Source organism: Prionailurus bengalensis, chromosome A3 (genome assembly GCF_016509475.1).
Source record: "Prionailurus bengalensis isolate Pbe53 chromosome A3, Fcat_Pben_1.1_paternal_pri, whole genome shotgun sequence".
NCBI classification, from domain to species: Eukaryota; Metazoa; Chordata; class Mammalia; order Carnivora; family Felidae; genus Prionailurus; species Prionailurus bengalensis.
In genome coordinates, this window is record NC_057354.1 from 87,361,819 (window position 1) to 87,386,555 (window position 24,737).

The 24,737-nt window shown below is 41.5% G+C and overlaps 2 protein-coding genes across 2 annotated transcripts; one reads left to right on the plus strand and one right to left on the minus strand.

Moving 5' to 3' along the window:
* Positions 1 to 619: 619 nt before the first annotated feature.
* Positions 620 to 12,992, plus strand: PCYOX1 (prenylcysteine oxidase 1). Its single transcript, XM_043603602.1, has 6 exons — positions 620 to 809; positions 1,879 to 2,085; positions 3,131 to 3,305; positions 8,549 to 8,760; positions 9,090 to 9,242; positions 9,903 to 12,992. Exons 1-6 carry the CDS (start codon positions 698 to 700, stop codon positions 10,559 to 10,561), a joined length of 1,518 nt encoding a protein of 505 aa, XP_043459537.1. The 5' UTR covers positions 620 to 697; the 3' UTR covers positions 10,562 to 12,992.
* On the minus strand, positions 12,910 to 24,185 carry SNRPG (small nuclear ribonucleoprotein polypeptide G). Its single transcript, XM_043603603.1, has 4 exons — positions 24,056 to 24,185; positions 20,717 to 20,739; positions 19,313 to 19,437; positions 12,910 to 13,506 (listed from the first exon to the last, which is right to left on the minus strand). The coding sequence occupies exons 1-4, from the start codon at positions 24,085 to 24,087 to the stop codon at positions 13,456 to 13,458; spliced, it is 231 nt and encodes a 76-aa protein (XP_043459538.1). The 5' UTR covers positions 24,088 to 24,185; the 3' UTR covers positions 12,910 to 13,455.
* Between the last annotated feature and the right edge of the window lie 552 nt (positions 24,186 to 24,737).

Sequence of the window (24,737 nt, forward strand, 5' to 3'; positions counted from 1 at the left end):
ACAGACCGGCTCCAACCCACAAACTGAACCCGGAGATCATAAGCTGAGCCAAAGTCCAGCTCTTAACAGACTGAGCCACCCAGGCGCCCGGATCCTACATTCTTTTTAATACTTGCATAATGTTCCATCGTGTGATATGGGCACACATGTCTGTCACTACTTTTCACCTTGGACGACCCCATCCCTGGTCTCCCTCATTTTCCCTTTCACCTACCACTATTTAACCATTCATTTTACGCTTATGCCCAACAGTCCCGAAACACAGTGACCACTCAGTAAGCATTTGTTGCTCCACAGTTCTGTTCTTGACAGCGATTTGCTTTGTGCATTCTTTGACAGGGAGAGGTTGAAGGGACAGAAGAGGGCAGTAGTGAAGAAGTAAGGTGCTTCACCTGAATAGATGGGGAGTAAGGCGGCGAGCTTGGGTGAGCCTCCGCCCCTGGTGCCTTTGTTATGTCCCGGAAGCAGGGTGCGTTTCGGAGGGGCGAGGCCTGCCTGGGCACCGGGCTGACCACGCTTGGGAGCTCCTGGAGCGACGCGCAGAACTGGGATGCTGGAGCGCGCGCCGGCAGGAAGCGGACCTGGGCGGGGCTCGGAGGGGCAAGGCCGGCCGGGGGCGGGGCGTGCAGAGCGCGCAGACTCGCAGCAACTGGCCGACGGTGGGGCGCTCGGAGCTGACTGCTGCGCTCCGGTGGCCATGGGGCGCACGGCTGGGCAGCTCGGCTCGTCGCTTCTGGGGCTGTGGCTGCTGATGTGCAGCTGGGGGTGCCCTGGGAGCGCCGAGCTGCGGGCCCCGCCGGATAAGATCGGTAGGTGAGGGGTGGGGCGGCGCGGGAGGGTTGCTGGAGCGCGCCCGGCTCCAGGCGGCCGCTGCGCAGTGCACCAGGCCCGTCGGCTGCGAAGCCCGCCAGGCCACGCGCTCCGAATCCTTCTCGGAGGTCATAGTCTTATTGGCTCGCCACTGTCGATGCCCCAGGGACCGCGTCTTCCCGGGCGTGTCGATGTGCCTACTTGGGGAACGGGCCATGGAGGGGGCCTGGGGGTGGGCGGAGGGCAGCCAGGCGTCCCTGCAGCCCCTTGTTCTGGAGGCCTGGGGGCTGGGGAGGGGGAGGCCCCTCTTCTCATTCCCTTGCTTCACCTTTGGGAGGCCAGTCTTCTGGTTTGTTCTGGAACTACGAGCCGCCTCGCTGTGCAGATGACAGGCGCACGCGGCCGTAGCACACTGAGCAGTGCCAACAAGCTGACCCTGTTTGCTTCCCTTGATAGGCTGAACTGGAACCCCATTTCCATCACCTGCTTTGCTGAGGTGGGCCTGCTCCTAGAGGCCCTAGCTTGCACAATTTCCCTATCTAGGACTACTACACAGCGGCAATAATCCACTCTGAAGTTTCATTCATGGTTTTTGCTGCGTTTGTTTTGCTTTTTTTATTCCCGGTAAAGCTTTGTTTTGTGGGAACATTAACCTATCTGTATTAATGAGACAGAACAAATCTTAGTAAAAATGGCGGCCACTTTATTGGAAATACGTGCTGGAAAGGCCCACCTCCTCTGTTCCCATGCGCTGGGCACAAAGAAGGGTGTGCAGATCCAGTGGTGCCTTGACAAAGAACTGTGAGAACCCTTGGGGATCTGGCAAAAAAAAAAAAATTCTAATGTCCATTTGCACGTGAATGTAATACCACTTTTGTCGGGGGGGGGGGTGGGCAGCGTCTGCCTAGATTCACAGTTTTAGCTTCACAGCAACTGTGACTTGCCTCCCGTGCCCAGCTTCCCTAAATTGGTGATTATAGCCTTAAGTAACATCTGTTATTCAAAAACAAAACCCACATAGCTGAGAGGGAAAGAAACTGTTCCTTTTTTTTTTTTCCCCACCCATAGCAATTATTGGAGCTGGAATTGGTGGCACTTCAGCAGCCTATTATCTGCGGCAGAAATTTGGGAAAGATGTGAAGATTGACCTGTTTGAAAGAGGAGAGGTGGGAGGCCGCCTGGCCACCATGACTGTTCGAGGGCAAGAATACGAGGCAGGAGGTTCTGTCATCCATCCTTTAAATCTGCACATGAAGCGTTTTGTCAAGGACCTGGGTATGTCATTTGGTCTTAAGAGCTAAGTGGATTTCTGTGTGACCATCCATGGATGTTTTTATCAGATAGGGATCTGAAGTTTTTCTGCTTTGCTAATTGTTTTTTACAGAGAAGTTGGCAACACTGTTTTCCTCACTTTGCTGCTAGCAACTAGTACAAGTACAAGCTTAGTTAGGAGCCACTTTCCCCGTAATGGGACACTAGTTATCTGTATCTTCAGTTATCTGGAATTACAGCCATTGGGCGGGGGTTGGGGGTGGGGTGGGGATGGTTGCTGTTCTTAGTTCTTAAACCTCTGGGTTCAAGCTGAAGAATCAAAGAATGGTTTGAGTCCGTAGAAACCTTGTGTACTCATTTTACAGCTGGGGAAATGAGGCCCAAAGTTTGAAATGTCTGGCTTAAAGTCACTCACACAGGCATGGGTGCAGACGTGTGCCTAGAACCTGGAACATATGACTACTTCTGTGCCACCAGAGGAGCTAGACAGGTTGTGAGGAAAGGCTAGCAGGTCTCTGCAGGCCCTTTGCTCAGGGAATATTGTGTAATTTATACCTCCTTTTAGTTATTTGAAATACCCAATTATGCAAAATAGGATTTGCACAGGAATGGGGATGCCTCCTTTCTCTTTGCTGCCTTCCACATCTCCTGTGGTCTCTCTTTCCTTCCTGAGGACAAATGTATGCCAGGAGCAACTTATGCTGGTCATACTCCTGTCTAACATTTGTTTGGAAGTTGAATTCAGTTGGTATTCTGGCATTTTCCTTTTACTTTTTAGTCTTTTGCAACTAAAAATAGCCAGTCTAATTTTGACATATCTGCATGAGCATCTGACCCATCCTTTAGATATCTGCTTTTGGACAGTATAATGAATGAGCAGTGTATTACATGCTGTTCTAAAGATAGAGCTCCTTTAATATGTTTTCTGAGAACTGGGGGAAACCTGGAATTCACTCACTTCAGAGTATCCCTGATAGCTTCAGATTACCTTCTTTCATTTGGTCAACACAGAAACCACTGACTTAGCCAACCCTTTCTGTTTTTGCAGGTCTGTCTACTGTTCAGGGCTTTGGTGGCCTAATGGGGGTGTATAATGGAGAGACTCTGGTGTTTGAGGAGAGCAGCTGGTTCATAATTAACATGATTAAACTAATTTGGCACTATGGATTTCAGTCCCTCCGAATGCACATGTGGGTAGAGGATATATTGGACAAGTTTATGAGGTAATTTTTTCCCCTTCCATTTAACCTAAGACCTTTTAGTTAGATGGTCTTTAGAAATTCTAATTTCTTGAAACAGTTCTCTACCTAATTTTAAGGTCTGTTTGTAAGATTGTTAGACAAATGGTTTATATAAAGTATGCAGACCGTTTATCCACTTGAAAATTAAGAGTAATTTTTGCTTCCGACTGTATTCTGCAAATACTTATTTAGTTCTGCCACACACTCTTAAAACCTCTACAAATGTTAGCTTTGAATTCTTATGATACCTCTCTCAGGTATAGTTATTAGCTTCTTACAGATATGGAAGGTGGAGGCACAGAGGTTTCAAGTGTGCAAGTACACTCACCTAGTGAGTGGTGGAACTGGAGTTCCTACCCAGGCATTCTGGCTTCAGAGTTCTCACACTTAATCTCTGCACTGTGCTGACATTGTATGGATGAATGAGGTAATGTGTGTAAGAGCTGGTAGAAAGGACCACAAAACTTAAATTAACTTTAATTGTGACATGATGTTTCAGTGAGCCAGTAGCCTGAGGCAGAGTATCAGCTGTGTGCCCCAAGAATTTAAATTGATACTAAATTCCAGCACTGTTACAGGTAGTGAGAATACAGGTGCCACTCCCCACCCCCCTCTTTTAAAAATATTTTTATTTATATTTGAGAGACAGACGGCACAAATAGGGGAGGGGCAGAGAGAGAGGGAGACACAGAATCTGAAGCAGGCTCCAGGCTCTGAGCTATCAGCACAGAACCCGATGCGGGGCTTGAACTCCTGAACCATGAGATCATGGCCTGAGCCGAAGTCGGGACGCTTAACCCACTGAGCCACGCAAGTGCCCCTCCACTTTTTCTTCTTTAAGTGTTTCTGTATTTTCAAACTTTTCTGTGTATATTGTTTTGGTAATTAGGAAAAATAAAATAACTGGCCTAACTTTGAAAGACGCAGCCTTTTTCCCAAGGCCATTGGCCTGTGCTAATTTTTACGCTTGTTTACAATTTTAGATGCTGGAGAAATTCAGCTTGTAAGTGCTAATGATATTTCATTACTATGAATGTTTCAATGTAGTAAAATTGTTAAAAAAGGTAAAATTACATGTCATATGATTAAGTACTGATAAGGACAGATTTAAGGGTTGAGTAGGATAAATACACTCTAGGTTTTTAACTTAGGGTAGTTGGGGATTTCTCTTTCTTCCTTTAGTGTTTATTTTTTGAGACAGAGAGAGACAGAACATGAATGGGGGAGGGGCAGAGAGAGAGGGAGATACGGAATCTGAAGCAGCTCCAGGCTCTGAGCTGTCAGCACAGAGCCCGACACAGGGCTCGAACTCACAGACTGCGAGATCATGACCTGAGCCGAAGTCGGAAGCTCAACCAACTGAGCCACCCAGGCACCCTGGGGATTTCTCTTTCTAAACATCACTGTTGGGATGATTCCTTGAACACCTTTCCAGTGGGCACATTAAGGTCAGCTACAGTGCAGATTATTTTAAAGTAGTAATCTTTCATTCATTCACCAAATATTGACTGCCTAATTATGTGCCAGGCACTATTCTGGATCCTGTGGATGTAGAACCTAGAACACATTCCTGTCCTCAAAGAATATACGTTCTAGTAGACAAGCAATAAACCAGTAACTAAGAAAATATATAGGACTTGGGTGGAAATAGCCAGTAACTTTGTAGAGAAGGTAGGTGGCGTGTTGCTGCATGCTCTACAGGAAAATCAAGTTCAGATGGCACCAGATGCAGACCTGCCTATATCTGTTAGTTTTCTTACCAGTGGCTTGCTTGGCATGTAGAGAATTGCCTTGGGAGAAATTAAGAAATCACTTTTTTAAAATTTTTTTTTTTTCAACGTTTATTTATTTTTGGGACAGAGAGAGACAAAGCATGAACGGGGGAGGGGCAGAGAGAGAGGGAGACACAGAATCGGAAACAGGCTCCAGGCTCCGAGCCATCAGCCCAGAGCCCGACGCGGGGCTCGAACTCACAGACCAAGAGATCGTGACCTGGCTGAAGTCGGACGCTTAACCGACTGCGCCACCCAGGCGCCCCAAGAAATCACTTTTAAAGTGAATTCTGGATATTATAGTACTGTGAAAAAGACCCAGTGATGGGATACATAGATTATACTTTTTTGTTGTTGTTTAAGTAAACTCTACACCCAGCGTGGGGCCCTAACTCCTGACCCCAGAGATCAAGTCACATCATCTATGGACTGAGCCAGCCAGGCGCCCCTACTATTTTCTTTTTTTTTTGTTTTTTTTTTTTGTTTTTTTTTTTTTTTAGCCCCTACTATTTTCAAATTTAGAAAACAATTACCAAACTTCCTTGAATTACTGCCTCTCTCTGGTCTTTAGTATTTGCTTACACATCAAATATATAGCACTGATCCTTATGTTGTTCAAAGGGCCATGCATCCTACATTTGTTTCTTCCAATAAATCAAGAACATAATGTTTACTTTTTGAGAGAGGGAGAGCACAGAGCCCAACGTGGGGCTCAATCTCAGACACTGGGAGATCGTGACCTGAGGGAAAATCAAGAGTCAGATGCATAACTGACTGAGCTACCCAGGTGCCCCTTAACATTTCTTGATCTGAGACTGATCCTTTCACTTACTCCTAACAAATATTTTGAATGTTTTACTCTTTTCTCTGTCTCCTTTCCCAAATCCAGTCTGTCTATAATCCTATCAGTTTTTAAATTTTATTAATTTTTTTTAATGTTTATTTTTTGATAGAGAGTGAGCAGGCGGGGTAGGGGCATAAGAGAGGGGGACAGAGGATCCAAAGTGGGCTCTGCTGACAGCAGCGAGCCCAATGTGGGGCTCGAACCTGTGAACTACAAGATCATGACCTGAGCTGAAGTCAGACATTCAACTGACTGAGCCACCCAGGTCCCCCAATCCTATCAGTTTTTAAAATGTATGTAGAATTCCATCACTTCTCACTAACATCACTGCTACACTTTGATGCAAGGCACTATTAACTCTTGTTTGTATCGATGGAGTAGCCCCCTGTGGTAGGCTGAATAATGCCTCCCTGCCCCTGCAAGATGTCTATACCCTAATCCCTGGAATCTGTGAATGTGTTACCTTTCATGATAAAAGGGACTTTGCAGAAATGATTTCATTGGGGATCTTGAAATGGGGAGGTCATTCTCACTTATTTAAGTGGGCCTAGTGTAATCACAAGAGTCCTTGTAAGAGGGAAGCAGGGGGATCAGAGTAGTAGGAAATGTGATGATGGGAACAAGAGGTTGGAAGGACGCTAGGAAGATGTCACAAGCCAAGGAATGCAGGTGGTTTATAGAAACTGAAAAAGGCAAGAAATGGAATCTTCCATCAGAAATTCCAGAAGGAACCAGCCTTACCAACACCTTGACCCACTACTTTCTGGCCTTCATGGTTTCTGATGAGTAAGCAGCTGTTAAATCTTATTGAGAATCCCTTTTTCTCTCAGTCTGTTTTCTCAAGTGAGAACTCAGTGTTTTCACCCTCTACTTTTTTTAAGTTCCTAGGGATTGATATGGTTGGAAGGAGTGATTTATTTCTCAGTTTGGGCACTGGTATTAATTTTTCCCACAAAAATGTATTCAATGTTTTATATACTATACTCACTGGTAGATAGGAGGCAATACTGAAATGGATGTGACATTGTCCCTGCTCAAAAACTTTACAACTTTGAGAGAAGAAAATTGTAAAAATTCTCCTCCTGGGATCACTGAGAGATCTTTCTTTGGCACCTATTTCTTCCTTTGTTTCATTACTTATCTGTGCATATGCCTTATTACCTATACCTAACTGTAAGCTCCTTGAGGGAGAGGAATCCTTTCTCATTTTTGTATCACTTGAAAAATAACTTTTCTCATTTTTTCACTTGAAAAATAACATTTTGAAGTCAGCATCAACTAATTTATGTGGATATTCTTTTAAGTCCGTGAAGTTCAAGAAAATATCAGGTGGGATTTTCTAAAAATTAAGCAATAGTGCTGAATGAGTGGCATGGGTACTGTGAACTGGGAAGTTGGGCAAAACTTTGCAGAGCAGGTGGGGTTCAAGCTGAAAGAAGTGTGTTCTGGTTGGAGAGAAGAGCTAATGTAGTGTTGGAGCAACATGCAGAGCATTTTCAGGTATCAGTGAATGGGTCAGGTTTGTTCAGTGGAGGGTAAGTGTGTGGTTGAGGGCACAGGGGGCAGCTTGTGCTTGAGCCTTCTACTTGTCATGAGACTTTCAGAGTTCTTTTACTTGTTTCTCTGTCTGCAGTTAGAGCAAAGGCAGTTAGACTTGATGAATTTGGCTCTAAAATACATTCCTTTTTTTTGGTCAGGAGTTTATTTACTAAGCAGCAGTAAGAAGTTAAAAAATGTTTTTTAAATCTTTATTTATGAGAGAGAGACAGAGTACAAGCAGGGGAGGACCAGAGAGGGAGACACAGAATCTGAAGCAGGCTCCAGGCTCTGAGCTGTCAGCACAGAGCCTGAAGTGGGGCTTGGACCCACAAACTGCGAGTTTGTGACCTGAGCTAAAGACGAATGCTTAACCAACTGAGCCACCCAGGCACCCCACAAGTTGTTTTTTGCATAAGCTGATGACAAAAGATGTGTTTTAGGTTTCTGAGAGATTCATAAATGTTTCAAAGAAACAAAACTGGAAGCAGGTAGGTAGATCAGTTATCCAGCTTGGTAGTCTGAATATAAATCCTGAGTTAAGATCAGGGAAATGAGAATGGAGAGAGATGTTGTGAAGACTGGTAAGGTTTTCTTTTTTGATGGGAGAAGCAGAAGTGAAAATATTTAAATTTGGAATTAGATGAATTGAGGATGACTTGTGGGATGTTAGCAGTGAACGAACATCCCAGCCTACATTTTGGCTGGGATAGGGGGTGGGTGGAGAGGATCAAGCCTGGTGGAAAAGATAAAGTTTAATTTTAGAAATGTTTAACTGCTGCTGGAAGATAAAAAGTTGAAGGAGACATATGACATACCCACTTCTTTAAAAGTGCTCACAGTGACCTTATTAATGCAGAAGAGTATACAAGGACAGTGTCCTTCCAGAGGAGGTGGGAGTAGGGATGGGGATAAGAACTTCTGGGATACCCAGGGAAGATGGTGACTGAGGTGCATCTTACATGACAGGTAGAAGTTCAGTAGAAGGAGATATGAAAAGTTTGAATCTTATGATGCAATTTCCCTTCCCATCTTGTTTGGTGTTTAATGGCTATTCCTCTTCTTTTCAAAAGGATCTACCGCTACCAGTCTCATGACTATGCCTTCAGTAGCGTAGAAAAGTTACTACATTCTCTTGGAGGGGACGAATTCCTTGGAATGCTTAACCGAACACTTCTTGAAACCTTGCAGAAAGCAGGCTTCTCTGAGAAATTCCTCAATGAAATTGTTGCTCCTGTCATGAGGGTCAATTATGGCCAAAGCATGAACATCAATGGCTTTGTGGGTAAGCCCAGGCTTGGAATATTATGGATATTAGCTCACAAAAGGGCTTACCTGATGTATGGTGACTCCTTACTTTAGGCTATGAATTAGAGAAGACTTACCTTTTTCTGAAACCTCAGACATTGTTGGCAAAATTGTGTATATGTAGATCTGTGCATTTTTAGGGGGAGAGAGTCCTTAGCTTTCATAGAGATTTTGCCCTCAGGGGCTATTTGGCAATGTCTGGAGACATTTGGAGTAGAACTCACCTGAATTGGGAAGAGAAAGTAGGTAGAGGGACTTTTACAGAGTCAGAATTAAAATACATTTTTTTTTTCCTACCACTGACAGGGGCAGTATCAATGTCCTGTGCGGATTCTGGCCTTTGGGCAGTAGAAGGTGGAAATAAACTTGTTTGCTCAGGGCTCCTTCGTGCGTCCAAAAGCAACCTTATAACTGGCTCAGTAATGTACATAGAGGAGAAAACAAGGACCAAGCGGACAGGTGAGCCTGAAATTCTATTTTATTGTTCCTGATTTCCCCTCTAGAAAATAATTGCTCAGGGAGAAAAACCACTCTTGTGTCATCTTGCACTCATTTCCAAATGATGGAATTATAAATTGTGTGTATGTTGTGCCACATAGAAATATTCCCAAATGCGCTCAAGTACAGTGGCATGTCTCCTTGGAATTAAAGAATAATCTCATTCTTAAAAGTAAAAATTCTGTATTTTTTTTTAAAAAAAAAAATTTTTTTTTTCAACGTTTATTCATTTTTGGGACAGAGAGAGACAGAGCATGAATGGGGGAGGGGCAGAGAGAGAGGGAGACACAGAATCGGAAACAGGCTCCAGGCTCTGAGCCATCAGTCCAGAGCCCGACGCGGGGCTCGAACTCACGGACCGCGAGATCGTAACCTGGCTGAAGTCGGACGCTTAACCAACTGCGCCTCCCAGGCGCCCCAAAATTCTGTATTTTTTACTTACTGACAAGGTATTCAAGAGTCAGACGCTTAACTGACTGAGCCACCCCTGTGCCCCTAAACGTCTTTTTAATTCCTCAGAATTATACCTTAACTATTTTCTACTTTATTAACATAATTATTTTTGGAAGGTATAAAGTATAGTGTGCTAGAAAGACTAACATGAATGCTTCTTTCCTCTAGGAAATCCCACAAAGATGTATGAAGTGGTCTACCAAATTGGATCTGAGACACGTTCAGACTTCTATGATATCGTCTTGGTGGCCACTCCATTGAATCGAAAAATGTCCAACATAACTTTTCTCAACTTTGATCCTCCAATTGAGGAATTCCATCAGTACTACCAACATATAGTGACAACTTTAATTAAGGGGCAACTGAATTCAACTCTTTTTAGCTCTAGAGCCTTAGACAAATTTGATCTCAGTACAATCTTAACCACTGATAATTCAGATTTGTTCATTAATAGCATTGGGATTGTGTCCTCTGTAACAGAAAATGATAATCCTCAACCATCAACAGAAAGGGCGCATGTTTGGAAGATCTTTTCTCAAGAAATCCTCACTAAAGAACAAATATTAAAGCTCTTTCTGTCTTATGATTATGCTGTGAAGCAGCCATGGCTTGCATATCCTCGCTATAAGCCTCCAGAGAAATGCCCCTCCATCATACTCCACGATAGACTTTACTACCTCAATGGCATAGAGTGTGCAGCAAGTGCCATGGAGATGAGTGCCATTGCAGCCCACAATGCCGCTCTCCTTGCTTATCATCGCTGGAATGGGCACACAGACATGATTGACCAAGAGGACTTATATGAGAAACTTAAAACTGAACTATGAAATGATACTGATCACTTTCTTTTCCCCCTCCTGGTTCCAAATGGAGTATCACTGGCAAAAAAGAACACAATCTGAGCAGAGATGATTTTGAATCTGATATTTTGCCATATATTAGTACTGTTTAACAAAAGTAATCCCAGTGAGTCATGAGAAAATAACAGGTTTCTAATTAAGCATGAAGGGGTTAACTACTATCTTTATACCATCTCCAAAATTTCTTAACTCTTCTTTTAATATCTGCCAACAGTATAGAATCACCTGAAGTTTGTTAAGCATGTGGTTTCTCTAGCTCCTCTGGAGATTCTGATTCACTAGGTCTGGTGGGTGGGGGCCCTGGATTTATTTCAAGCTGAGCACTTGAGAAAGAATTTAAAGATGTTAACTTTTAGTTAAACTAGTTCATTTGTGCTTCACAGCTGGAAGTGACCTTCAGTCAGATAGTTAACACTTAACTGTTAGAGCTGGTATCCTATGCTTGGTTTTAATTTATACTTTTTCAAAGTAGATGTGCCCATGTAGAAGCCTTGACTTTCTGAATATTCTTTGGATTCCTTCCCCCCTGATTTTATTAGGGGTGAAATTCAGAAGCCTCAGGAGAACTTTGTCATACAAAAATCTCAAGTGAAATGAAAGCAAATATAGGCTATTGATTTAAGAAATTGGCAGTCTATTATCAAATCCTCACCTATGGAACTTTAAGAAATATTGAAAGACCCCCATGCAACCAGAGATTCTGATCTAATGGATTGAGGATAGGATCTCAGCATTGTAGCTAAAAAGTTTCTAAGGTGCAACCTGGGTTGAGAATCACTAATGTGGGGGTTTAAGATGTCTCCAAAGGGTTTTTAGTGCCTTAAAAGTCCCAAGAAACTGAATGCATTATCAAAGCAGGTTCATTTTTGTGAAGAATCATTTCTCTCAATAAGAACTCTAGTAGTAATCTTGATAGTAAGCACTGACAGACAAGAGGCAACTTAGATTTCTCCAGAGCAGTTGACACTAGGAGATCCAGAATGACACCACAATCAAATCCAGCATTATGTTCAAACTTAAATGCTTCTAAAACTACTGTAGCATTTGGGGTGAGAAACCGGTTGCTGAAATCTTGTTTTTAAGGCAGTTCTCAACTTTGGCTGCACACTGGAATAATCTGTAAGAGTTTAAAGCTTCTCAAATGATTCTAATATGCAACCAAACTTAAGAACCAGTTCTACATCTATCCTACAAAGATCATCAATGGCTGTCTCTCTAGTTACTAGTAGGACAAAACAAGTAAAAGCTTGTGAATTCTAAAAGTAACTATAACAGAACTAATAAGTATCGTTGAGACAAAAAAGTCCATCACCAGATTATGGCAGTAGATATTCAGCAAAATGATATTGATTCTTACTTAAAATGATTTTGTCTCTACTATAATTGTGAATATTAATATGCTGATAAAACTGCCAAGATATATTTGATGTAAAGGCGGTGATTAAATCTATGCTCTGTCAAAAGGTCAGCTTTTTAAAAATTTTACTTGTTAAGACGCAGTCACATTTTTTTTCCCTGTGGTTTTAATGAAGACAATATTGTAGAGAATGTAATATTGTGTTATATATATGCTAAAGATTGGTGAATAAAAACTGGTAATAGTTAATTTCTATTACTCACAGACTTGTTTTGTGATATCTGTATTTACTTACCAGAACCCCAATTTAAAATGTTGCTGTTGTATCTGATTGTTTTCCAAAAGGGCACTGGAAATTGCTTCCTCCAAGAGCAAAACACACTATCAACATATCAAGCATAAGATGAAAACATGCATCTCTGTTAAGTTCCTACGTGATGCTCTTGGTCTAGGAAGCATGCTTAGTACAACCAGTTCTATAATTTAGCTCTATGTGGTTGCAAAAAATCCCTGTCCATATCAGTGAAAATTTAAAGAGCTGCCAGAGAAGAGTAAAAATGTACTAGACTTGACATCAATTCCCCTTATTGGGATTAAGTTGGTTTAATCGCTCTAGCTATTTTGTTGTAAACATTTTTTTATAAACCAGAAGAAACATTTTAGAGACACATATAAGCCATCCATTATGTTGTGGTTTGCAAATATCTTACATACTCACCCGAATATACATTTTATACAGTGTTAAAGTGATTTAAGATTTGCAGGCTTTTTTACCAGATCACAAAAAGTACAGCATCTGCTTGGTAGGTTTCTTGAAGTTAGGTTTATGATATTACCATCTGTAATGTATCTTTTCATCTGAGTTTGTGCGCCATAAAATTTATGACCTAGATGAATATATTATGGGCAGCATTATTTCTATTCTTTATACTCTACAAAGAACCACAAAACACTGGAATGTTTTTCTCTAGAGTTCTATTTCTATTCTTGTATTCAAAAAATCTTCCCTGTTTATGTTCAAAATAAACAACTATATCGTTACTTCCTGTGTTTTACTTCAATTGCAGTATACTTGGAATATAGATGTACTTGGAAAAGAGTACATCAAAACTACTACAAGAGTTTTGAAAATTACGGTTAATGTTTCAGAAGAAATCTGCTCAGGTTTGCAGGTTCTTTATCTTTCCATTAAAAGATGAAAAAAAGCCATCCTAGCCATGCTTCACATTTAATCAGATTCTTCAATATTAATGCATAAAAGCTTTGGAATAAATCAGTCTCAACCAGGAACAGTTTGTGTTAGAAAAAACTAGAGTAAAAGCTAACATGCAATTTTCCATGTTCGGAATGTCTGAGAAAGCATTTTTTGACTATTAAAAAAGTTTATTTAACAAAAAAGTTCAATATGAAAATGCATGACCTGATTTTTATATTGTAGTAAAACAGGTGCTATGAAGGGGACACGTGGAAGCAGTTGGTTTCTTCTGGTGAACACACCCATTGTTTATACTCGTTCCAAGGCTTCTAACATGATGATACTATTTCCTCGAATTACCTTAAAAAAAAAAAAAAAACAAAAAAACCCCACAGTTTATTTGACATACTGATGAAAGAATTTTCACAAAATTAATGGTTTTTCAGTATTAAAAATCAGTTGTGAGGCCTTTTTTCAAGACACAGGGTTATTATTACATAAATCTTAATTATGACAAGAAGCTACTAAGCCCTTTGTAAAAGAGATGTACATTTTCTAGATTTAATAAGACTAACAAGTACTCTTGAGATGTCAAGTCCCCATGACTCATTTCATCTTCTAAACTGCAGTACTCAACATGTTCCTCTCGGTCCCAAGGAATCTGTTAAGTCAATAGGATAAATGTACAGAATATGTCAGTTTAGGGGTACAAGATTATTTAGGGAAGAAACCAGGATGGAAGTTGTGAAAAATATGCTTTATGAAGATGGCATTTAGTTGGGTCTTGAAAATGGGGTAGATTTTTGACAGGAAGACCAGAAACTCTAGACAAAACCAAGATGAAAAAGTATAGGGGGATAAGGAAAGGCTCTAATTTGAATGCAGTAAAAGGTTATGACAGGAAATGGGAAACAAAGACAGTCTGCACTCAAATCTTAGAAGACTTCAAACACCAATGTTAAGATACTTGGAGGACATCATAAAACCATATAAGACAGTGAAGTTTCACAGTTGAGGGAATAACCACTGTTCTGGCAATAAAAGAATTGGAGCTTAGAGGCAGGAAGAGAAGTTATAAAGAGCACCGTGCTTAATCAGTAATCATTCTGCAAACGAAGATAAGGAAGGATATTTATGAGCATAGGTGAAATGGCCAGTAACAGTTCAAGAGAGTTAGAATACAAGGGGCAGAAAAATACGTCAAACTAGAAGGCAAGGGGACTTCGAAAATAAGGAGCCCCTGGTGGACTGTAGATCACACTGCAATCACAGATCAGGTCCAGTAGAGCTGGCGAGGTGAAAAGACAGGAGGGGGATGAGAGGAAATACTAGAAATGGAAGCATTCTGATTAGGATTAAAAGTGGAGCTATGCCTATAGGCAGCTGAAGTAAAAATAGCTGTAACTTGTTCTTTTCTCCCCTCATTCTATTTGCTTTATTTATCATATACATTGTTATGGTCTTCCTCGGGAAAATGTCATTTATTTAAAAAAAATTTTTAATGTTTACTTTTGAAAGAGAAAGAGAGCGAGCGTGAGTGGGGGAGGGGCAGAGAGCGAGGGAGACAGACTCTGAAGCAGGCTCCAGGCTCTGAGCTGTCAGCACAGAGCCCGATGCAGAGCTCGAACCCACAAACTGCGTGATCATGACCTGAGCCAAAGTCGGACACTTTGAGCCACCCAGGGGCTGTGAAAATGTCATTTCTATGAGGGCAGCTGCAGTATCCCCAGTGCCTAAAGCGGTAGCAGGCACAGAGAGGGCTCAGTAAGTCCCTGTTAAATAAACAAACTTGCGTGTGATTACTGCAGCTGACAGATCGGAAAGGAACAATGTCTTGGAGGTGGGAGTGTCTTGGAGCCTGGCAGATACAAACAGCAATGAGCATGATGAGAAGGTGGCAAAGAAGTAAAAAGCAGCATGAAAAAAGAACAATGTCCTGAAAATAGGGACTGAAGGAGCCTATACACTTTTACTCTAAGTTAGGAATAAAAATCTAAGGGGCGCCTGGGTGGCGCAGTCGGTTAAGCGTCCGACTTCAGCCAGGTCACGATCTTGCAGTCCGTGAGTTCGAGCCCCGCGTCGGGCTCTGGGCTGATGGCTCAGAGCCTGGAGCCTGTTTCCGATTCTGTGTCTCCCTCTCTCTCTGCCCCTCCCCCGTTCATGCTCTGTCTCTCTCTGTCCCAAAAATAAATAAACGTTGAAAAAAAAAAAATTAAAAAAAAAAATCTAAACAACATGCTTATTTAGTTCTCAGAGTTTTAATTCCTGGGTTATTTGCAACAGATGGTGAATATCAGATTTCACTGATCAAAGCATGAAAAACTACTAGCTTTCTTTGCTCTCTGCTAAATGTGTCCATTTCTTTTTTTTTTTTTTAATTTTTTTTTTCAACATTTATTTATTTTTGGGACAGAGAGAGACAGAGCATGAACGGGGGAGGGGCAGAGAGAGAGGGAGACACAGAATCTGAAACAAGCTCCAGGTTCTGAGCCATCAGCCCAGAGCCTGACGCGGGGCTCGAACTCACGGACTGCGAGATCGTGACTGGATGAAGTCGGACACTTAACCGACTGCGCCACCCAGGTGCCCCTAAATGTGTCCATTTCTGCTGACCCCTTTCCCTAGAAGGGGAGGATGGCAGAGAAGTTATTTCATATAACTCAAACGTTCAGATCAGAGGCTTTTGGGGGCATTATTAAAAAACAAAATAACACTGTCATTCTCATCAACATTTTCTAAAATGGTAGGTATTGCACACTTCTTTGTCCTCTCACGTAATACACAAAATAAGGCTAGTGAGTGGACACCTTTGTTATATAGTAATTCTCCTCTTTTCTCATTGTGTTTAGGCCTCATTCTCCAAATCAAACTGGAACCATCAGGTCTAGAATTCCATAGTGCTCCTTGTGTGCTTCAAGGCTAGTTTTTGCAAAGTGTTGCAAAGGCTTTTTGTCTCTTGAAAGGGCAGAGCTATCTAATAAAGAATACAAACCTAAAATGGAGCTATAGAACCACAAAGCTAGTAGGAACTCTTGAACTATGCAGCATCTTAATATAGAATTTTTACTACATTCTTAGGGGAACTCTAGGGATGGAGTAGAATCTTGAAGACAGAAGTGAGGCCACTGACAACTCTGGGGATATCTCAGAAGAGGCTAGTTGAGACATCATTAGGTAATTATCCAGTTAACAGATACAGATTACCGCCCCTTCAGAACACACACATTTCTTTTAAGTTTATTTATTTATTTTGAGAGAGGGAGAGAAAGAGCACAAGTATGGGAGGGGCAGAGAGAAGGAAAGACAGAATCCCAAGCAGGCTCAGCTTTGTCAGCACAGAGCCCAATGCGGGGCTCAAACCCACGAACTGTGAGATCATGACTTGAGCCGAAATCAAGAGTTGGACACTTAATTGACTGAGCCACCCAAGTGCCCTGAACACACACTACTCTAAATATAATAGTATAAAGTCATTTCAATGGCCTCAGTGGGTCAATGACTTGAACAAGGGAATAACAAAGGCAATGTTTGGCTTTGCCAAACAACTTGTAAAAACAAAACTAACCTATTTGTTTCCCTTCTTTCAACCTCAGAAAAGCCATCCTTGCATTTTCTTTAGAATGTCTTTTTATTAAGGACAACTGATAGGTTATCATTATTTCACTTTCCAAGTGCTAATCAGCTGCAAGTATTGCCTACTAACACAAACATTTTTTTGGTCACACAACAAGCATCAGAGGTGGAAGAGCTGATTGCCTAACACAGTAAGTAGGTACTCATTATCTGAATGACTTTGAGATGGCACTGCTTTTAACCAATTTCTGTGTAACAATTAAGGCCATGAAAATTTAGGGGGAAGGGGTGCCTGGGTGGCTCAGTCGGTTAAGTGTACGACTTTGGCTCAGGTCATGATCTTGTAGTTTAGTTCAAGCCCCGTGTCCGGGCTCTGTGCTAGCCTGGAGCCTACTTTGGATTCTGTGTCTCCTCCTCTCTCTGCCCCTCCCATGCTCATGCTCCGTCTCTCAATAATAAATAAACGTTAAAAAAAATTTAAAAATTCAGGGGGAAAATTTTGAGACAGATGTATGATCAGGTTCGATTCCTTCTCTGATAAAATTCCAAGAAGTGTCACACAAATCTCTGAAACCTTGTCTTCCCAAATTAGAGCAGACTTTTAAAAAGTTTTATTTACTTATTTATTTGAGACAGAGATGGGGGGGGGGCAGAGGGGCAGAGACAGAGGGAGAGAAAGTCCCAAGAAGACAGAGCAGAGACTGACTTGAGGCCTGGACTAACGAATCGTGAGATCATGACCTGAGCTGAAATCAAGAGTTAATCGACTGAGTCAGCCATGTGCCCCAGAACTGACTTTTAGACATCAAAGTCATTATTGAATCTTTTTTAACAAATCTGTTGAGATATGAACTAAAAATCAAAACTACCCTCTTAGAATCAATATTTCTGTATTTGTAAGAGGAAGGGCTAGAGAAAAATCTTGGGACTATTTAAGAACTGTTTTTAGAAGAAACTAGGTGCTAATGATTTGTCCACAGTTTTATTCATTTTCAATAGAAGTTCAAGGAAAATATACCTTAAAAGGAAGGTCAATTTGCATAAAACTTGGAGGGGGAGGGGAGTCTCCCCCGTCCCTATCTAGAGACTGACTCTAAGCTGTTTTTCCAGCCCTGACCATCAATGTTTTTCAAATGGAAAAGCATTTGCAAGAAGTACTAACATACACTTTGGAAAGAGTGATTAAAAATTGTGAGGCATGGGCACTTGAGTGGTTCAGTTGGGTAAGTGTCTGACCCTGATTTATGCAGTGCAGAGCCTGCTTGGGTTTCTCTTTTCTCTCTCTCTCCCTCCCCCTCCCTTCCCTTTCTTCTCCCTCCCTCTCCCTCTCTCTCTTTCCTCCTCTCTCTGCCTCTTCCCTGCTCTGGTGTGCCCATATGTGCTCTCTCTCAAAATAAATAAATAAATAAACTTAAAAAAAAAAAAAAGGCAAGGCTAAGAATTATGAACTTTTACCACCTTTTAGAGATCTTTATGTTCAGTAATTTGCTAAAGCAGAAGTTGTCCTTTTTAATTTACTTTTCCCAAGAAACCTGGGGCTTACCACTTACTGCGTATATTGTCCTGTGCTGGACAAAGAGTAGAGTTCAAAGTCTGGGTTTTGTTGACAAACATCAAAAACTTTCTCAGTAGCCATACCACCATGCCCTAATGAATATAGAAATGTTTACTCCTATAATTGTTTCTGGGTTTTTTCCTATTTTCTTTCATGTGAATGGCTGTCACTGTGATCATCCCTTGCAACTTTTACCTTGGCCACTTTAAAAAAAAAAAAAAAATCTTTTTTTTAAACATTTATTCATTTTTGAGAGACATGAGTGTGAGGGAGGGAGGGAGGGCCAGAGGGAGACACAGAATCCAAAGCAGGCTTCAGGCTCTGAGCTGTCAGCAGAGTCCAATACGGGGCCTGAATTCACAGACCAGGAGATCATGACCTCGGACGCTTAGCCAACTGAGCCAACCAGGTGCCCCTACCCTGAAGGCCACCTTTAAATTTGGGTGTGACAAGTCAGAAAATCTGGGTTTAATTATACACACAATTAAAATCAAAAAGTATGATTTGGCCTGGCAGATTTGGATCACATGGGCACTTGTTAGATAAAATCTTAAAAAACAAAAATGTAGATTCTATGTAACCTCTACACCCAACGTGGGGCGCAAACTCACAACCCCGAGATCAAGAGTCACATGCTCTTCTGGCTGAGTCAGCCAGGCACCCCAACAGAACATGCATTTTATAAGAAGATTTTCTGGGAATTCATAAGCATGTTAAAATTGACTATAACGAAGGACTGACTTTGGCCTCTATTATAAAGACTTTACTAAAGCAAAGTCAAAAATGACTTCCTACTATTGTTTCAAATCCAAGAACTTCAGAGTGTTCTGCGTAAGATTCAGATCTAACCTACAGGAATGGAGATTACATCACAGCTGAATGACTGCCATATGTCCAACTAAATGGGAGATGGAAAGTTTAATCTTGCCTGTTATTTTCCTAATTCCATTTTACCCCAAGACTTTAATAGAAGGGAAATTAATCCTTATTCCAAGATAAATACAAAATCTCCAAGAGAAACCTTCTATCTTTACTTACCACCATTCCAATATTGTTCTGTTGCCCACTAGTTGCCATCTCCACACATTCATCTATCACAAGATTCATAAAGGGATCGAACCCCCGCAATATTCCTTGGACATGTCTGCCACCATTTAATTTCACTATAAAATGGGAAAAAGAAGTTTAATAAAACTGACCATTAAATATCAACCGTTCATTAAAAATTAAGTGGAATAAAACTCAGGTACCTGAGATATATAATCCATTGTCCTTATTATCTACCAAGAAGTGTGCTACACATTTCACGTTTAATTCCATGTTTAAACTTACCAAAAAAAAAAAGGCGGGGGGGGGGGCGCCTGGATGGCCCAGTCAGTTGTGTTCGACTTTGGCTCAGGTCATGATCTCATAGTTCGTGAGTTTAAGCCCCGTGTCAGGCTCTGTGCTTACGGCTCAGAGCCTGGAGCTTGCTTCAGATTCTGTGTCTGACCAATCACACTTGGTCTCTCTCAAAAATAACAACAACAACCCCCCCCCCCCCCGCCCAAAATCCAGGTACGGGAATGGGTGAAATAGATGACGGGGATTAAGGAGTGCACTTGCCATGATGAACACAGGATAATGCATGGAAGTGCTGAATCACTATACTGTACACCTGAAACCAATATAACACTGTATGTTAACTATTTTGGAATTAAAATAAAATTTTAAAGAAAAAAAAACTTATGAAAATCGTATCCAGTAGAATTATCATAACTTTTTATGAGGGAAATGAAGTATAGAGCTTCTTAAGAAACTGGTTCAAGGTTTTACAAGTACTGTGGGCTAGAACTGGAATTCAAAGGGAAGGCTGCTTGCCTTTGAAGCCCTGGTCTTAACTCCTATATACTTCAAGTACTGTACAGGTCAGATTTTTAGTCATAGTCCAAGTCCTTTGCTTTAAAGGAAAAAAGGTTGATAAATTTTCAAATATCACAAAATAGGAAAATCCCATTAATTTTGTCTAAGTGAGGGAGGGCTTCTAGGAAATAGTACTGTGAAATCTGTTAACTATCAGAAATTAGGGGGGTGCTTGGGTGGCTCAGACAGTTAAGTGTCTGACTCGATTTTGGCTCAGGTCATGATCTCACGGTTCATAGAATTGAGCCCCACAATGGGCTCTGCACTGACAGTGTGGAACCTGCTTGGGATTTTCTCTCTTCTTCTCTTTGCCACTCCCCTATGCACTCTCTCTCTCAAAATAAAAAGACAAACATTAAAAAAGATTAGATAACAGAATTGCTTGTGTAAGATTTCAATAAACCTGCTTAATTAATGGATGTGAATTAGAGGTCCTGTGTGCTGTAAATCTTTATAAAGTTGCTCCAAACATTATATTGCCAAGACACATGCAGAAAGCAACTAACTAAAAATGAAACAAAAGACCCCCAAAAAACTTACATGATAATTTCTTGTCCATAAATCTGAAAAAGCAAAAAGGGGTAAAATTATATAAATTATTAAAAAAATTTAAGCATAAATAAGCACAAAAGTAGGTACAGTCAATATAATTTGTTAAAATTGGACAATAAAAATAATGAAACTTAAAATAGCAAAAACCTTGTGCTGCTGTAAAGGAGGCAGGAATAAAGGGGTACCTCATTTAGCACTTACACAGAGAAATAGAACTTAGGAAGGGGCAAGATAATAAAAATGGAATGGATTTAGAATATATTAATGTACATCAAATGAGTCTTTATCCTGATACGAATTACAAAAACATTCTTGTTGTTCAATACTGACCTAATTTTTGATGACTGGACTTTACTATACTTAAAGATTTCAAAATTATATTTGGGGCGCCTGGGTGGCTCAGTGGGATGAGCGTGTCTGACTTTGGGTCAGGTCATGATCTCATGGTTTGTGAGTTCAAGCCCTGTATCAGGCTCATGGCTGTCAGCATGAAGCCTAAGCTTTGGATCCTCTGTTCCCCTCCCCGCTCAAAAATAAACATTAAAAAAAAATTTAAGTTTTAGAGCCCAACATGGGGCTCTAACTCACAACTCCAAGATCAGGTGTTGCATGCTCTACCAACTGAGCCAGTCTGGTGCCCCTTGATGACTGGATTTTATAGCCATAACAAAAACAAAGATGTGTTTAGATTTTGGTCATTAGCAAAACCAAAGCTGTGAGAAAACTAGAAGGTAATAAAACTATATCCAAATCAATAGCTATTTTATATTTGAGACAATAAGGAGCGTTCTTTAATATTAAGCATCAATCTTAAGTGTTCAAAATATTCCTCAACACTTAAGTATTTTTTAGCAAAATAAATACATATCTTGAAGCTTTAAAAAAAATCTGGATTAAACAGGGAAATCCCATCTCAGCAGGATATTATGAGAATACTAAGCTATGTAGTCAAACCAGTTTTTCCCTCTTCCAGTTACAGGCTACAAAATATGAAATTTCATGCAATTTTAATGCAGAACATATCATGGGAGAATTTAAATATAAATGACAGGCCTGACAAAAGGGGTGAGAAGACACACAAATAAAAATATTTAGTATGGTAATTTTAATATGATACATACAATGCAACATAACACACATTACTTAATCTTTATGATGACTGTATAAAGTTATATATTGTTATTACCACCACTGTATAGATGAGGAACTAGGTCTCAGAAAGGTTAAGTAAATTGCCCAAGGTCAGAGCAGGTGAGAAAGTTTAAGCAAATACAAATGGTTCATTTTTGGCTGGAGAATAGGGCAAATATTAGTGTGTGTAATATTTGGTGCTTGGATTTCAGATGGAGGAGCTTGAATGCCGGGTCAAGAACTCTGGACTTTACCATGCAGACGGTGATAAATTAGTAAAACAGAGTCCAGTCTTTGGCAAGACTACTGTGGCAGCAATTTTTAAGAGGTGGGAGGGAGAATTTGGTTAGGCCTCGGTATCTTGACCTCCACATTAACATCTGGGGCCAGATAATTGTTGAAGGATGTCCAGTGCATTGTACAATGTTGAACAACATCCCTGGCCTCTACTCACTAGATGCCTGCTGACAGAACCTGAATTCCTAGCCCCTAGTTAAGAACTACTGAGTTAGGCTAAACCAGAAGGAGGGCATAAAAGATGATATTTATGAGACGGTAAAGGAAAAAAAAAAAATTGAAGGTCATTGTCCAGGTAGGTCTCAAAGGACTTCACAACACATGAAATGTAGAGATGAGAAAAATATTAAAGCTAGTTTCATCCTCTGAAATTCTCAAATAGGAATCTAACATTACACGTAGAGAACGACTCTTTTGTTAAAAAATAATCACCATTTTACCAGTTCTTGATAAATCCAGGGTACCTGTAAGATTTTATCAGCTCATCAATAAAAGAGTAAGTTTCAGATTAGCGTTTTCACAATAATTTTGATTTTTCTTAAAGTTAGGCTTATAATTTTTGCACAAAATGGCTTTGATACAAATGTGCATTTAAATGTAAATATGACCTTTCAATTAAGTCTGACTTCTTTATGGAGCTGGAACTATACAGAGGCCAGATGGCTTTCTCCCAAATTGATCCCTGAAACAATTTTGTATCTGTTGTGTTATCCAACTACTACCTGCAGAATTCTGGCATTACATGGTCTAAACAGGATAGAGACATATTTAGGAGGCATGGAACATGTTAAGTTCAGTCAGGCGTGTTTGAAGAGGTTAAAACTTCAAACTGCGTCTATCTTAAATAGGAATATCCTGTTTGGAGTTGATTTTACTGGGTGCAGGAAAAAAACCCAAAACCCTAGTCTTCTCTGACAGGAAAAAAAACCCAAACAAACAAGGAAGGTTCTCACACAGCTGGTAACAGAGCCAGGTATCAAATGACATTCACATTTAACTTAAGCACAAGAAAGCAAAAGAAAGGAATAGAATTTCCAAATTAAAGCTCAAAGTTGAGGCATCTGAGTGGCCCAGTCGGTTATGCGTGGGGCTCTTGATTTCTACTCAGGTCATGATCTCAGTCTCCTAAGATGAAGCCCAGCAGGCTCCTCGGTGCTGGAGTCTGCTTGAGAACCTTTCCCCCTCTGCCCCTCTCCTGCTTACAACTCTCTCAAACAAAACAAAACCTCAGAGACAGCTATAAACTAAAAAACTAAAGTGGCTTTATAGGGCATGCCTGGGTGGCTCAGTAAGCTAAGCATCCCACTCTTGGTTTCAGCTCAGGTCATGACACCAGGGTTGGTGAGCGGGAGGCTCGCCTCTGACTCTATGAAAGTGCAGAGCCTGCTAGGAGGGATTCTCTCCCTCTCTTTCTGCCCCCCACCCCCGTGCTCACTCTCTCAAAACAAACTTAAAAAAAGTGCTTTTGACTCCTCATACACTATTAAGCACGTCCATTCTGCCCATCTTAGTTCTTTGTATATAAATTACTCTCCAGCCACCTTATCTAGAACTTAACACTATTCAAGATGTTCAACAAAGAATGGCACCCCAGATCTCCAAGCAAAGGAGAAAGAGCGTGAGAGTGCGTTGGGAGACGTGGGCTCGGGAGATACAGTTAGAGAGGCGAGAAGACAGTACAGAGGCGCCTTATCTGTCAGTGATAACCAAGCCACGCAGACCAAGCCTAAACGAGATGTCTGCGCGGGCTTCAGGCACAGACGCGAGACGCTCCCAGGCTCTCCGCGGCCTCGGCCCGAATACGCACGCCAGGCACACTGGAGGAAATGGAGAAGGACCTAAGTAACTCAAAGCACGGAAAGAAGCTACTACTTAGACGCAGGCCTCTCACATACTTACTTTTTCAACTCGGGTGGGTGAGCTTTGCTCATGATGCTTACTCGGCGAGCTCAAAGATGCCTCCAAACGGAATTCGTGGAGTCCTTCACGCTCCCGCGTTAGGCCCGGCGTTTTGCGTCTGACGTCACCAATCCCGTCAGCCAATCCATTGTTGGCGGATTTCACATTTTACCTCGCGATACTTACGGCTTAGGGGGAGGCCTTAACTCGCCTATCACGCTCGAGCTTTCGGTTGCGTCGCCAGCGATTGGCCAAGAAGGGGTGAGGGGTGGGGCCTCAAGTTCGCGTCTCAATTCCGTTTCCTCGTGTGTAAGATTGGCTTAACGGTTCAGTCTCTAGCTTTTAGGCGAAACCACTTAATCCCCTTCTTTGTGCATTGTTTCGGTTATCTTCTTCAATATACTAAGTGAATCTAGGTTCTGGAGGAGCAGGCCCTTAATTTCTTTGGCGTATATTCCTACATATTGTCATGGTAAGCCTAGGGTTCAGTAACATCAATTAAAGACCCCTGGGGGCGCCTGGGTGGCGCAGTCGGTTAAGCGTCCGGCTTCAGCCAGGTCACGATCTTGCGGTCCGTGAGTTCGAGCCCCGCGTCAGGCTCTGGGCTGATGGCTCAGAGCCTGGAGCCTGTTTCCGATTCTGTGTCTACCTCTCTCTCTGCCCCTCCCCCGTTCATGCTCTG